The 16,284-nt window shown below is 41.9% G+C and overlaps 1 protein-coding gene across 4 annotated transcripts in view; it reads right to left on the bottom strand.

Moving 5' to 3' along the window:
• The window catches only part of pip5k1ca (phosphatidylinositol-4-phosphate 5-kinase, type I, gamma a), a 121,550-nt gene that overhangs the window by 36,820 nt on the left and 68,446 nt on the right, over window positions 1-16,284 (bottom strand). For all 4 annotated transcript variants that reach the window (XM_034180310.1, XM_034180309.1, XM_034180311.1 and 1 more), the window contains 2 exons: window positions 5,372-5,455; window positions 4,547-4,595 (listed from right to left, as the gene is read on the bottom strand). In XM_034180310.1, the coding sequence (XP_034036201.1) occupies window positions 4,547-4,595; window positions 5,372-5,455 (133 nt within the window). The remainder of the gene's footprint in view (window positions 1-4,546; window positions 4,596-5,371; window positions 5,456-16,284) is intronic.

Raw genomic sequence — 16,284 nt, 5'->3', positions numbered from 1 at the left:
GCGAGAGACAGACAGAAACATAATCTCGCTGGGCTACAGACACGTCTCTTCATTATTTATGTTTGAGCAGAATTAGATCATACCTGCAGGCTGACACTGGACACTGTGTTTAGACTGTGACGGTGCCGGTATACAGTTGGAGTGACGGCTGAATGTGGTGTGGTCTTAACGACTACTGTCCGTTCAGGTCTGGGACCATGCACTAGTGCTGCCACAAGTGTCAAATGTTGGTGTACTTGACATGTAGCAGGTCTGTCTCTCACCCTGTTCACCTTATGATCGGCTCTGACTAAAGGTAATGTATATGTATATGATACCCAGCTTTATCTATCCATGAAGCCAGAGGACACACACCAATTAGTTAAACTGCAGGAATGTCTTTCAGACATAAAGACATGGATGACCTCTAATTTCCTGCTTTTAAATTCAGATAAAACTGAAGTTATTGTACTTGGCCCCACAAATCTTAGAAACATGGTGTCTAACCAGATCCTTACTCTGGATGGCATTACCCTGACCTCCAGTAATACTGTGAGAAATCTTGGAGTCATTTTTGATCAGGATATGTCCTTCAATGCGCATATTAAGCAAATATGTAGGACTGCTTTTTTGCATTTGCGCAATATCTCTAAAATTAGAAAGGTCTTGTCTCAGAGTGATGCTGAAAAGCTAATTCATGCATTTATTTCTTCTAGGCTGGACTACTGTAATTCATTAATATCAGGTTGTCCTAAAAGTTCCCTGAAAAGCCTTCAGTTAATTCAAAATGCTGCAGCTAGAGTACTGACAGGGACTAGAAGGAGAGAGCATATTTCACCCATATTGGCTTCTCTTCATTGGCTCCCTGTTAATTCCAGTATAGAATTTAAAATTCTTCTTCTTACTTATAAGGTTTTGAATAATCAGGTCCCATCTTATCTTAGGGACCTCATAGTACCATATCACCCCAATAGAGCGTTTCGTTCTCAGACTGCAGGCTTACTTGTAGTTCCTAGGGTTTGTAAGAATAGAATGGGAGGCAGAGCCTTCAGCTTTCAGGCTCCTCTCCTGTGGAACCAGCGACCAATTCGGATTAGGGAGACCGACACCCTCTCTACTTTTAAGATTAAGCTTAAAACTTTCGTTTTTGAAAAGCTTATAGTTAGGGCTGGATCAGGTGACCCTGAACCATCCCTTAGTTATGTTGCTATAGACTTAGACTGCTGGGGGGTTTCCCATGATGCACCCAGTGTTTCTTTTTATTCACCTCTTTTTGCTCTGTATGAACCACTCTGCTTTTAATCATTAGTGATTGATCTCTGCTCTCTTCCACAGCATGTCTTTTTCCTGATTCTCTCCCCTCAGCTCCAACCAGTCCCAGCAGAAGACTGCCCCTCCCTGACCCTGGTTCTGCTGGAGGTTTCTTCCTGTTAAAAGGGAGTTTTCCTTCCCACTGTCGCCAAGTGCTTGCTCATAGGGGGTCGTTTTGACCGTTGGGGTTTTTCTGTTATTATTGTATGGCTTTTGCCTTGCAATATAAAGCGCCTTGGGGCAACTGTTTGTTGTGATTTGGTGCTATATAAATAAAATTGATTTGATTTGATATGTGTGAACCCGTTTCTTGTACTCCTCCTCGAGCAACATAACTACTTATTGTTTTTTGTAATACATATAATAAAATGAAATGCTGAGGTGCCTATTACACCTGTGTCCAGACTAAAAGGCCCAGCACTGACCCACCATCAACTGACACAGTATCTACTCCACCACCTATATCCCCTGTCTCCAAGAACATGCCTGATCCTAACCTGACAGCTTAGACAGAGAACTCTGATCTAGATACTACCACAAACACAACAGCCACATTTTGCAAACAATTGTTTGTTCAATTTTTGTGGCTCAGACATGATAAAATGGTCAAAACTGTGCACTGCAGTTATTGCAAAAAGTGCAACCAAAGCACAGCAAAGAACAGTGTTTTTGCTGTGGGAGCATCGGTGTTTGACTTAAAAATGTTGGAAAAGTTCATTGCCTTCAAGAAACATGTCACATGCCGTGGCAGGTGTGTAACCAGCATATCAGATCCCCACACCTCACAGCGTTTCAACACCGGGCAGCAAACCAAAGCAGTGAGGAGTCAGACATGATCATGACATTTAACAAGGTGTATAGTATATTAAATTTAAGTCCCAGATCATCTGTTAAAAAAGATGGGTTGAATGTAAAAGTGGTTTACAACGTGTGTTATCCAAAAATGACAGGACATCAATGCAGCAGCTCCTTTTTGCATCAGCACCACTGGTGTTAAATATGAGTAAACTGGAGTATCTTTGCATTCACTCAAATGGGCCAAATGCATGAAATGTACAAACTGTAACGCACCCTTTACCATCAGCAACAGTGACACACAGACAGGTGGTTGTTAATCGCTTTCTATCCCATACATATTCTGGATATCTCATTGTGAAAAATGTGGAAGAAAGGAGTGAGGGAGAACAGAGGGAGGAGAGATTAATAGAGTCTGAATCTATTTTAAGAACAGACTGGAGAAGATCCTTTTCTGAGGTGTATAACCATGGGCCTAGGGGAAAAGGCTTTAAATTTTAAAGAGTATGGGATGAATAATATCTTTATGTCACTGTGAAGTGTGACAAGTATTCTGGGATCCAGGGATCATCTTACTTCTTTTTTTGTGCATTTTGGAGACATAAAACTGTGAACAGAGGCCAAAAGGACAATATTTAATTTTTTCCAGGCTGAGATTGTCTAGCTTTAGTTCAGATTTCTGCACTGGTTTCATGAAGATATTTTTAATAACTAACCAAAGTTCTCAAAGTTAGTTTGTGTGATTAACTGACAACTATCATGCAGATGCTCTTTCCTCCTCAACACAGAGAACACTGGAGCTGTAAATGTTGCAGCCTTATCTGAATAGAACACTGTACACAGAGGATGTATATCCCCAGGTTTTGTTTGTTGAGCTGGTCTGAGTCAAAAGTCCAGGGCTTTGTTGTGATTCAATTCACCCCTGACCAGACTGTATATATTCTGAGTCACATCATACATATCTGAGACACAGTTTCACCTGTTCCACCATATATCATTCCATTCTGTTTTTCTGGTATTGTTTTTCGCCCACCGCAATCCATTCATATATCCTGTCTTTTCAGGTACACGTTACTTCACCTGTCAATCCTGAGTAGGGCTGGGTATCGAGAACTGGTTCTTTTCGGGTATTGTTAAGAAATAATTTGATCCACCGATATCAATAGCCTTTTTGCTTAACAATTCCCTTATCGGTCCTTCAGAGCAGCCGGTGTTTTTGAGGGTGTTTGTCAGGAAAGTGATTATTTCTCTACGTTGATAACAGACCCTGCAGCGGGTCTGTTATCAACCGCTTCTGCAGCGCGATCCACGCTGAAGCTTGAACCAATGAAGCAATGCTTCGATCCGCTGGCTCTTTGGTTCTTTGATTGGCTGCTCTTCAGAAGCAGAAAGTCAGCTTCTTAACCCCTCTCAAAGCCATTAAAACATCTTGAGTCACTTTTGTGTGGATTAAAGTAACTAACTGGGACTCTTGTCTTGTTGCAGTCAAGAAACGAGAATCGTCCTCCGTTGCGTTGGCACAGCTCCAAACACTGTGCTGCTCTCTGCCGAGACAGAGTCCGGTCTGAATTAATAACTTCAAAACAAATTGACGCTTTAAATCAAATGACACTGCTTTCCAAACGCTGTAATACAAGAAACAACAATCCACTAAAATGTTTTGTTTTATCTCCCAAAATGAGACGTGCTGCATTCTTTATAAATTACATCCTGACGTGCAGCACACCCAGCTGCAAGAGCTCAGTTCAGACATTCATGCCAATAATGTCCGAAAGGAATGCTTTTGACAAAAACTACAGATTTTGTTTATTTCTATTTATACCCAGATATCAAGGATCCACCATGTAGAGTTTATTTATGTCCAAGCTTTAAGGATCCAGTGACCAATTTCGTATTTATTTACTTTAAGACTCAATAAAATGTTGTTGACATAGAAAACCTGTAAAGCCTACTTTTAGTACACAGAAAATTCACAAGAGGTATCAATAAGGAAATCGATAAGGAATCGGATTGATAAGCAGAATTGATAATGGTGTCGATATCGATTAAAATCTTATCAATACCCATCCCAAATCCTGAGTCTGTCGCTGGCCTTCCAGATTATAGTCGTCGTGCTCACTTCTTAAACCTTCTAACCATTTTCTCCATTCTGTCTGTTACACAGTCTGGACACTTATTGTTTGACCTCTGCTTGCTGAATTTAGTGCTTTGAACAATATTTGCTGAGAATGGACTGAAATCCTGTTGCCATCATTTTTACTGTCAACAAAAAAAAACGTGTTTTATAGTCAACACCTGGCTGCTGAGTCTGATTTTGGCTCCAAAACAAGTGTAGAGGATAAGGTGATAATACCACATCAAGGGATTACTTCTATATTGGCCTATTGTTTATTAAAAGCATCAGCACTTTATATGAGTATATCAAAAAAATGCCTCATAGACAGTGTTTTTAAAAACTCACCCCATCATGAACCAAAGCTTTCCATGTGTGCTCAAGTTTCTTGATTAGTCTGTAGAATCAACAAGAAGCAGTTTGACATAATGTTCCACACATCCACAAAACCCCAAAAATTTGATTGTGCAATATAAAGGTGATTCTTAGACTACGGGCACTTATTATGTCCTTTGATCATATTGTATGAAAAACAGAAAAAAGGGGAAATTTCACACTTTTATAGTTATCGTTACAATGAAAGTGTTTTAAGAAATTTGTTCTAGTAGTCTATGATGACTTTTTCACCTTTTTTCAGCATCATTATATGCAAATATTGCCGTTCTGTGCACCCAGACTTTTGATCTTCAATGATAAAAATGAATGGTAAAAAAACATTTTTTCTAATGTTTTAAAATATCTCTGAATAAAATATCAGTAAAATAATCAAAACATAATTGGGGTATTCAATGTCATACAACTGTTGTGATTTTTTTAAACAAAATGTAGTTGTCCCACACTATTGCCGTAATTTCCACCACAACACTGTAATGTCCCTTTAAACAGTTTGTATGAAAGATTGTTTGGGTAGTTTCTATGGAGATAAACAGTGACATCAGAGCACATGTATATAGCGCCAAATCACAACAAACAGTTGCCCCAAGGCGCTTTATATTGTAAGACAATGGTGTGGTGGAAATTACATTTACAAGGCCAATAGTGCCCGTAGTTAAAGAATCACCCATAAATGACAATCTCACTCTCTCCCTTTTTGGGATTATGAGGAAAACATAAGCATGAGTCCTGAAATCCTGGCATGTTCTGAGAGATCCGACTATTAATAATCATGTTTACCTGTAAGACTGCAATATGTCAATGATTCCGATGAAGAGAAGAAGTCTTTCTCCCTTTCCACTGATGGCTGGGATTCCTCCCATCCTAAAAGAACAAGATACATCATCAATATCAAGTCAGCTGATTTAAAGCAGACCTGCATTGAGCAGAAAGCTCATTTTACCCATGCTGATGTCTTAAGTGGATATTCAGCTATCAGGAAATTCTGCTACACGCCGATGCGAGGGAATGGAGGAGGATGTTGAACAGCAACTGAGGAATGATTCTGACATGTGATTGTTTTGCTCTCCAATTCAATGAATCCACTGATGCTGTGGATGTGACTCAGCTATGTTTTTTATCAGAATGGTTTTTGATGACATGAAGGTAAAAGAAGAGCTGCTGACCATTTTGCCTTTGAAAGTTTTTATGGAATTCTTTAATAAGATCTAGTTGCCCCTCTTCAAACTCGTCTCCATTACAACTGAAGAGGCTCCAGCGATGGCTGGACATACTGCTGGGCTCATCGGATTGTGCAAGCAGTGTGAATATTTCCCGGATTTCCCAGCAAGGGTTGTGTAGGAAGATTTCAAATATGGAAGGTGTGATGGATGTGGCTAACAAGATTGTGTGTTCTGTTTAGGCCAGGAGTCTGCAGAGGTGATTATTCCTAGCGCAGCTGGAGGAGATAGGTGCAGAACACACAGATCTGCTGCTGCACACAGATGTTAGGTGGCTCAGCGGAGGTAAATTTCTGGAACGGTTTTCTGAATTGTTTCATGAAATTAAAGAATTCTTACCAATCTGCACTGTAAACCCAAACAAGCTGGCAGAACTCAAAACTATCAGTTGCCACAATAGTTCTGAGTTCATAAACTTAAAGTAAATTGTTCCCAGAACTTAAAGGTTTTGATTATGTGCTATCTGTACCTCATGATTACAATCAAATTAAAGTGTAAGTCCCTTCAGCTACTCCCTTGCTTTGCACTCAGGGTCACCAGGGCAGCTCTGAGGTGGATCTGCATGTTGAGCTGACACAAGTTTTACACCAGATCCCCTTCCTGATGCAACTCCACATTACATAGAGAAATGTGGCAGGGGTGGGGAATGAACCAGGAACCTTATGCACCAAAACCAAGTGCACGAACCACTTGGCCACCACCGCTGCTAAAGTGTTCACTAAGTCAACTCAAATATTTTCATATGTAATTACTTAATTATTTTAAGTTGTGCTTAACTTATACTTTGAAATTTTGTCAATCAAAATTTGAGTTTAAATTACACAAAAATCAAGAACATGTTACACAAACTTGAAATATTTAAGTAAGTCACATCTTTTCTTAAAACTTTGAGTTTACACTACTTAACCTTTTTAATTAATTTGAACATTTGGGTTTAGAGTGTGACTGACAAGCTCAATAACTTGAATTTAGAGCTGCAGGGTAAGGACAAACACATCATCAACATGATTGGCTGAGTAAACACATTATGTTAAACCTGTTTTCAAGCAGGCTGCAACAGTGTGATCTGCCAAACTTTCCACACATGGACACAGAACTTAAGCATCAGGGCAAAGATTGTGCAGAGCTTGAGAGTGCACGTTACGATTCAGTCAGCCCGTCCATAATTACAGAATAAATATGATAAAAGAGATAAAGAAATAAATAAACAAACCATTAACATCTACAATCAAACATTATCACATCAACAATAATCACATCCAGTGACAGCACATGCAAAATCATTTACAATTCATCTCTGCACTTGTGCATTTAGCAACCTTATGGCCGTAGGAATAAAATAATTTGCATAATGGTTTGTTTTCTAATTCAGCACATAATGCCGCCGACCTGATGGCATAGATACAAATTCACTGCCAAGTAAATGATCAGGTTCTGATAATATTTTGTGGACCACCTGTGTTTTCCAGAGAGCAGAGGTCCGTAAGTTGGACACCAGTAATTTCAGAGCACACCCTGATGATGTCATTAAGACACTTCTTGTTTTTTGCAGAAAGACCATAAAACCAGCAGAAAATGTTAAAAGACTCTCAATAAATGTTTGATAAAAGGTACATTAGATATTCCTACTGACAAAGAAGGAACTGAGTTTCCTCAACAAGAGGATTCTTTGGTTTGCCTGCTTTACAATGCTGTCTGTGAAATTACTGATTTTGAGTTGCGAGTCAAACACGGTGCCCAAATACTTATATGTTTGCAAAATTTGTACCTCTTTACCTTGAATACTGCTGGATTTTGCAACAACAATGGATTTTCTGAAATCTATAATAATTTCCTGAGTTTTTAACACATTTAAATTGAGGAAGCTATCATGACACCATATAACAAATTCAGGGAGGGCACAGCCATGATCGAATGGGTGACCCTGAAGGAGAGACAATAAGACTGTGTTTCACTGACTTTGCATCGACTGAGCCTGTTGTCAGTTTTCTCTGTTTTCCATTTGTGGAAAATACAGATGTGGATTGTGTAACGTCCAAAGTGGCATCACTCTTCAACTTAGATAGCTGTGCTATTGCGAACGAGATCCTCACACTGAAAAATGACACTGAGCTCAAATCCAGACATGAATGTGCAATTCTGGAATCTAATACAGAAAGAGAAGTACCCCAACCTCAGACAAACTGCACAGAATTTGACTGCACTTTTTGGATCAACACATTTGTGACTTTGGGAGACTAGCTTCCTCCTCTCAGTGCCAGAGGTCCTGCTAAAGGTGCGTTTACACACAACCAAGATGTGTTACGAATGTCATTTTTCTGTCATTCGTGACACATTCCTGACATTCTTAATGTGACTTAAGGCATCTGAATAGGTTTCTTAATAGTGCATGTTGATGCGTGATATTCTTGATATTCGTGGAGCATGTTTTTGCCTGTCAAAAAATCTTCCACGAATGTCACACACCACCCTCATTTCATCTCACGTCGTGGAGGTCGCAACTGAGCGTGTTGATCCGTCTTGATGATGTGATCCTTAATAGAATGTGACAACGTTCGTAGTGGTTCCTGTGATGCTTCTTGGAGCCCAAACTGTCACGCGTTATTACGAAGTGACACAGAAACTGTCAAGTTTTGACACGACTTGTAACGCGGCGTCACATTTCACTGCGCACCACGACGAATCAGTTTTCTGTCACGTGCGCACAATTAAACTCGGCTCCAAGTGTCGTTCCACAGTTCCTGCTGAAGCTCCTCAGGATGCTCCTGCAGGTGTTCCACCTGCTGTTGTAACCGATGAGCGGGAGAACGAGTCTGAGCCAGAGGAACCAGAGGAGCGAGAGGAGACTCACGTGCAGCCAGACATCTCTGCACGTCCTCCAGTCCGGCGGAGGAAGAAGCGCGCGCACAATTAAACCCTGCTGCACCCCATTCAGTTTGATTGCTGACACCAAGTCGGCTAAAAGACTAATTTCAGTGCTCTTCAGCACGCTCCTGCAGGTGTTCCACCTGCTCAATGTGCCTCATGTTTGGGAAAATGCGTGAGACGAGAGCCGCATGAAGCCACACATCTGGCTCTGTCTTCCTCCTCCTCCTCTCTGCACCACTCCATGGCACAGAGCCCAAATACGCATGCAGTCACAAAGTTCTTCTGAAAAACTGGAGCGATCTGAATTCGGTTGGATGAATATGGGTGTGTGTGCGGAGACAATTCACCTTGTTCACAACGTGACAGAACTTAACGATGCGTTGTTACACGCAATACCGCGCAACAAAGCGGAACACTATTCTTGACCGTGCGTAATGGTTCCTGATAATTCTCCAGCAACACGTGCCATTAATCGTAATGGGTGGTAACAGGTTGCAGCAGTTCCTGAGGATACCTGACGCCTCTGCCCCGAATCATCATATTCATGATCAGCGGCCAAGAATGTGTACTTCGTGGCATTCGTGACTTGTCGTCGTTATGTGTAAATGCAGCATAAGGTAGAGACTAACTTTTCCAACTCGAATTATTTGTATTATTTGGTTTGTTTGTTGTTGTGTTGTTATGGGCCAGTCGTAGGCCTACTTATATACTAGGCATGAGAATGGCATCTGAAGAAAAATTTAGAAAAATCCTGGGGGACCTCCCTAGGTCCCAGGTGGGGTCCATGAGCAACGCCCCGGGGGCAAAGCTCCCTGATGCATCTGAAATTTGAGCATTTTTCAGTGATTTTGAGGGAAATCCTTAGTATTAATTTTTAGGACTTTCACTGGTTTGGGGAGGTGATGGTCTAGTGGTTAAAGTGTTGGGCTTGAGACCAGAGGATCCTTGGTTCAAACCCCAGCCTGACTGGAAAATCACTAAGGGCCCTTGGGTAAGGTCCTTAATCCCCAAGTTGCTCCCGGTGTGTATTGAGTGCCTTGCATGGCAGCACCCTGACATCGGGGTGTGAGTGTGTTTGTGTGAATGGGTGAATGTGCGGTATAATTGTGAAGCGCTTTGAGGGACTGATCCAGACAGAAAAGCGCTATATAAATGCAGTCCATTCTATTTAAGGTACTCATTTCTAGAGATTTCAGGAAATATTTTTGCTAATGTAGGTAGGTACTAGGCTTTGTTGATGAGATACAGTGAAAGATTGGATGATTTCTCACCTCATGAGAGATAACCAAGTAAGACTGGTCCATATTTCTCTGATTTATTAACTGTACTTTAATAAACATTCCTTTCTCAGTACTCACCATGGGATATTTACATATCAGTGCAGGCAACCGACATCACTTAAAATGAACAGCTGCTCAGACAATGTTTACTCACAGGAATTCAACTCAAAATTTGTCCAACTGCAAAAATTAAGCCCTGGTCCCACCGAATGAACGATGAATAATGAGCCACATAGCATGTTTTTTTGGTACGAGTTGAGTTAAGCCTGGGTCCCACCGAATAATGAAGGATGAAGAAGGAGCCACGCAGCATGTTTTCTTTGCTACGAGAGGGTTTCTTCAACTATCGTGGGAGTTTCGTGGCTCTGAGTGGCTCTTAGAGGCATTATCTTCAGTTAACAAGGCTCCTCTCTGAGCGTGGCGCTAATTTCAAGAAGTTCAAAATTTAGCAACAACAGCGTGGCGCAATTTGTGTACGAGTTACTGCGACGGCTTAGAAGCATTTGCGTGGTGCTTACGAGTCTGCTAAAAGCCCATTATCCGAGCGTCTGGCAGTTACGCAGGACCTGAGAGGCTATTTTTGGAGCGGCTCTCCTCTTGCGCACACAATTCCACCTGCTCTGTGCGCTGGACTCTATATAAATAATCTAATCATTTTCTGCCAAACCTTGGATTCTGAAAACACCTCTAATCACTTCTGGAATCACAGAGGACTGTTTCATCTGGACGCTTTTTTTTCCCTCTCTTTCCTGCTCCATGTGGAATATACGAGGTCTGTTAGAAAACTATCCAACCTTTTTATTTTTTGCAAAAACTATATGGATTTGAATCATGTGCGCTTGCATCAGCCAAGCTTGAACCTTCGTGCGCATGCTTGAGTTTTTTCACGCCTGTCAGTTGTGTCATTCACCTGTGAGCACGCTTCATCAAATTTTTCCAGAAACTGTGAGAGACAGCCAGGTGGAAACCATTCGGAAGATTCAGACGGCTTTCAGGGACGATTCTATGGGGATCACACAGATTAAGGAGTGTTACAACTGGTTTAAAGACGGCGCACAATGGCGGAGGGCGCGCCGCGCTCCGAGCGGTGATCGACAGGCTGTAACGACCAGATCATTTCCAAACTGAACGCTGTGTTGATCCGGGACGTCGTCTGACTGTTACAGAAATGGCAGAAGAGGTGGACATACCACTTTTTCGGCACATTCCACGGTTACGGGAGTTTTTGTCATGAAAAGACGTGCAGAGAATTCGCGCGTCGGGATGGAGCCGCCAATGGCGTGAGACAAAAAGCAACGCCGTGATGAAGCCTCACAGGACATGTTGTGGCATGTCCAGCTCGTCCACAATTTCTCAGATAGTCACACGACTGAAAAGCCACCGAAAGCCGTCTGAATATTCCAAATGGTGCAAGAGTTGGGCGTGTTACAACATGTCCTGTGAGACCAACACGGAGGTGCTTTTGTCCCGCGCCATTAGCGGCTCCGTGGCGAATTCCTCCGCTCCTTTTTCCATGACAAAAACTCCTGTAACAGTGGAATGTGCCAAAAAAGTGGTATGTCCACCTCTTCTGACATTTCTGTAGTAGTTAGACTACGTCCCGGATCAACACAGTGTTCAGTTTGGAAATGATCTGGTCGTTTCAGCCTGTTGATCGCCGCTCGGAGTGCGGCGCGCCCTCCGCCATTGTGCGCCGTCTTTAAACCGGTTGTAACACTCCTTAATCTGTGTGATCCCCATAGAATCGTCCCTGAAAGCCGTCTGAATCTTCCGAATGGTTTCCACCTGGCTGTCTCTCACAGTTTCTGGAAAAATTTGATGCAGCAAAGCTCCAAATCGTTCAGACATTTTCCTCACAATAAAAATCCGATGAGGGGGCTGGACCACTGCTCACTCAAAGCGTGCTCACAGGCTCACAGACGCAACTGACAGGTGTGAAAAAACTCACACATGCGCACGAAGGTTCAAGCTTGGCTGATGCAAGCGCACATGATTCAAATCCATATAGTTTTTGCAAAAAACAAAAAGGTCGGATAGTTTTCTAACAGACCTCGTATTTTGAACAGCTTAAGGTAACTATTTTTAATGTTTTTTATAGCTTGATAACATCACGCTACACAGCACTGCGTGGCTCATACGTGGCTTAGCATGGCTTAGCGTAGCTTAGCGTGGCTGATACGAGCCATTCAAGGCTCTAATGACCTGTCGGTCATGGCTTCTACGTGGCACATGCAGGGTACAGAGAAGCACCTTAGTAGTGGATACGTGTAAAACCTCGGTCCCACCGAATAATGAAGGCTGAAGAAGGAGCCACGCATGGGTGTGGGGTGATTATTCGAAGAATGACCCACGTTTTGATCTATCACGTATCCACTATGAAGGTGCCACTATGTGCCTCTCTGTACCCCGCATGTGCCACGTAGCAGTCTCTAGTGAGCCACGACCGACCTGTCATTACAGCCTCGAATGGCTCGCATCAGCCACAGTAAGCCACGTAGTGCCATGATAGCGCCATGATAACGCCATGTTGGCGCACGTTTAGGCATGAGTTTAGTCTAAACCTCCAGCCCTCCCACACCTGGTCCCTTTAAAGTGTGGGTTTTCAATTCACAGATTCACAGCAGCATTTAAAGATGTCCCTTCTTTTTTTTTTTTAACACAGTCCAAAAATAGACACTCCAGCACAGTTCCACAGTTGTGCGCTGTGTGCCAGGCTGCTGTCCACCTGTAATGCACCAAACCAGCTAGACCTGAACCATGGGTTCCTGGAGAGCCGCCTCTGTGCTCCTCGCTGGCTCCGCGGCTCTCTGGCTTTTCTTCTGCAGCTTTAAACACACAAAACTTTATGTTTGTCCGTTTATTTCTGCAAAATCGCTCTTTTGCGCGCGCGTTGGTTGTCCTTTCATGGACAGCTGCCTCTGTGCTCTTTCTAAGTGGCTTCCTTTACATCCGTGGCTTGCTGGCTTTATTTTTTCCTTGGCTTTAAACACAATCATTTTTACAACGTGAATCCACTTTTAACTTTGTGTTCGTCCGTTTATTTCTGCAAAAGCGCTCTTTTGCGCGCGGTGCCGTTCTGCATATAGAATGAGGTGGCTGTTTTATTATATACACCTGTGGATCATTTTATATATATATATATATATATATATATATATATATATATATATATATATATATATATATATATATATATATATATATATATATATATCTTTATTTCTTCCGAAGCTTACAAGTCACCATGATACAACTTTTAACTTTGTGTTATGTCTTCAAAATCGCTCTTTTGAGCGCGCTCTGCTGTCTTCCTTTCATGGACAGCCGCCTCTGTGCTCTTTCTAACTGGCTTCCTTTCCATCCGTGGCTTGCTGGCTTTATTTTTTCCCTGGCTTTAAACACAGTCATTTTTACAACGTGATTCCACTTTTGACTTTGTGTTCGTCTGTTTATTTCTGCAAAAGCGCTCTTTTGCGCGCGGTGCCGTTCTGCATATAGAATGAGGTGGCCGTTTTATTCTATACACTTGTGGATCATTTTCAGTATATATATATATATATATATATATATATATATATATTTCTTTATTTCTTCCGCAGCTTACAAGTTATCATGATACAACTTTTAACTTTGTGTTATGTCTTCAAAATCGGTCTTTTGCGCGCTCTCCACCTGTGTTGCCGCACAGCTCCTGCTCTTAGCTGCTCCACTGGAGTTATTATCTTCCATGGCTTTAAACACACATCCACTTTCATGCAGTCACCCAAATTTTAACTTTGTGTTCGTCCAATATTGACTGAAATATCACTCTTTTGTGAGCTGGTGTTCTGCCTAAATGCTCGTTTGAAGCGTGATGATGAGTCACTGCCTCAGTGCGCACACACAGCAGAGCTCATGTGATCCATTAATTCCAGAAGTGATTAGAGGTGTTTTCAGCATCCAAGGTTTGACAGAAAATGATTAATCTGTTACAAAATAATTATTTTATATAGAGTCCAGTGCACAGAGCAGGTGGAATTGTGTGCGGAAGAGAGCTGCTCCAAAAATAACCTCTCAGGTCTCGCCTCAGTGCGCACACACAGCGGAGGTCATGTGATCCATTAACAAGATATTAAATCAACATATTTTTACATACAACAGACATCAACATACAGACACTTTTACAGCTAGGAACTGTTTTATCAAGCTATAAAAAAACATTAAAAATAATTACCTTAAGCTGTTCAAAATACATTCCACATGGAGCAGGAAAGAGAGGGGAAAAAAACGTCCTGATGAAACAGTCCTCTGATTCTAGAAGTGATTAGAGGTGTTTTCAGCATCCAAGGTTTGACAGAAAATGATTAATCCACTACAAAATAATTATTTTATATAGAGTCCAGCGCACAGAGCAGGTGGAATTGTGTGCGCAAGAGGAGAGCTGTTCCAAAAATAGCCTCTCAGGTCCTGCGAAGGTGCCAGGCGCACGGATAATGGACTTTTTGCAAACTCGTAAGCACCACGCAAATGCCTCTAAGCCGTCGCAGTAACTCGAACACAAACTGCGCCACGCTGTTGCTGCTAAATTTTGAACATCTTGAAATTAGCGCCACTCTCACAGAGGAGCCTCGTTAACTGAAGATAATGCCTCCAAGAGCCACTCTGAGCCACTATAGCTCACGAAACAAAAAAACAGGGTTCGTGGCTCCTTCTTCAATATTCGGTGGGGCCGCGGCTTTAGATGAAACCGTGGGTCATTCTTCGAATAATCACTCAAAATCCATGAGTGGCTCCTTCTTCATTCTTCATTATTCGGTGGGACCCAGGCTTTATTCAACAAACGTGGGAGAATAGCGGCACTTAGAGGCAGAATATTCGGCTAACGAGACTCATCTCTGAGCGTGGTGCTAATTTTGAGAAGTTCTAAATTTAGCAAAAAACAGTGTGGGGCAGTTTGTGTACGAGGTACTACGAGGACAAATGAGGATGTTAGAGGCATGTTAGTGGTGAGCACAAGGTTATTAGAAGCCCATTATCAGAGTACCTGGTGGGTACGAGGACAGGACAGGCTATTTTGGCTCTGCACTCTCGCACATGAGGCTCGGTCATCTGTGGGGAGCTCGAAGTAGAGTCGCTGCTCTTTCGTGTTGAAAGGAGCCAGCTGAGGTGGTTCAGGCATCTGGTAAGGATGCCCCCTGGGCGCCTCCCTAGGGAAGTGTTCCAGGCACGTCCACCTGGGAGGAGACCCCAGGGAAATGAGTGATTCTCACGCATGTCGTCATGACAATCCCACCTGCTTTGTTTCACTGGATGCTGTGCTTTGTATGCTGGATGCTGCGTACATAAAATAATTATTTTGTAGCGGATTAATCATTTTCTCTCAGAAAACACCTGTTGAAAACACCTCTAATCGCTTCCGGAATCATAGAGGACCGTTTCAACTGCCACTTTTTTCCTCTCTCCCGTGCGCTGCATGAGATGGAGAACGCATTTCGAACAGTCTAAAAGGTAATTATTTGTAATGTTTATATTGTAATAGCTTGGCAGAACAGTTGCATGTTCATTCCTTCTTAGGAGCAGCTGTAAATGTATGTTTATGATAGATTTAACATCTCATTATAATCGTTCAGATGAGCTGCGCTGTGATGCGGTGCGCTGACACAATCATTCACACTCACGCAGTGTTTAATTGTGAAATATTCATATATGTGGCTCATTATTCATGATTTTATTATTCGGCGGGACCAAAGCTTTACAGATCTTCAAACAATTCCTTAAGATCTTTAAACTGATCCAGGAAATATCTATCAGTATATTTAGATATTAAGTGATAACAGAAGCTTATCAGTGTTTAGTTCCTGGAGTAATCCACACAGTTCCTTCATATCCACATTTTAAAGATAATTATAAGCAGAATTTCTTCAGCACCATTGTCTCAAAGTATTTCAGACAGTGGTGTTTGAGTTCAAGTGTGTGCCATCCAACTCAGCACTTCATTATAGTCAAGTTCACTTGAAACTGTTCTTGATACCTTTGCCGATCTCCCGGACACTACTCTAACCATTCCTCTTGATTATTGTGGACATAATATTTTAAAATTATTTAAAAATCATACAATGTGATTTTCTGGATTTTTTTTTAGATTCTGTCTCTCACAGTTGAAGTGTACCTACAATAAAAATTACAGACCTCTCCATTTTTTGTAGGTGGGAAAACCTGCAAAACTGACAGGGGGTCAAATACTTATTTTCCCCACTGTATTCCAGGCCAATATTGTGATCTTTGTGCAGAAATAGTTGATGAAAACAGTTGAGAAATTTAATGATGGCCCATCCAGGAAATCCAG

The sequence above is a fragment of the Thalassophryne amazonica genome, chromosome 10 (genome assembly GCF_902500255.1).
Source record: "Thalassophryne amazonica chromosome 10, fThaAma1.1, whole genome shotgun sequence".
In the NCBI taxonomy this organism is placed as follows: domain Eukaryota; kingdom Metazoa; phylum Chordata; class Actinopteri; order Batrachoidiformes; family Batrachoididae; genus Thalassophryne; species Thalassophryne amazonica.
Note: the sequence above shows the minus strand (reverse complement) of the source record. Positions and strands in the feature narration are given on the sequence as shown.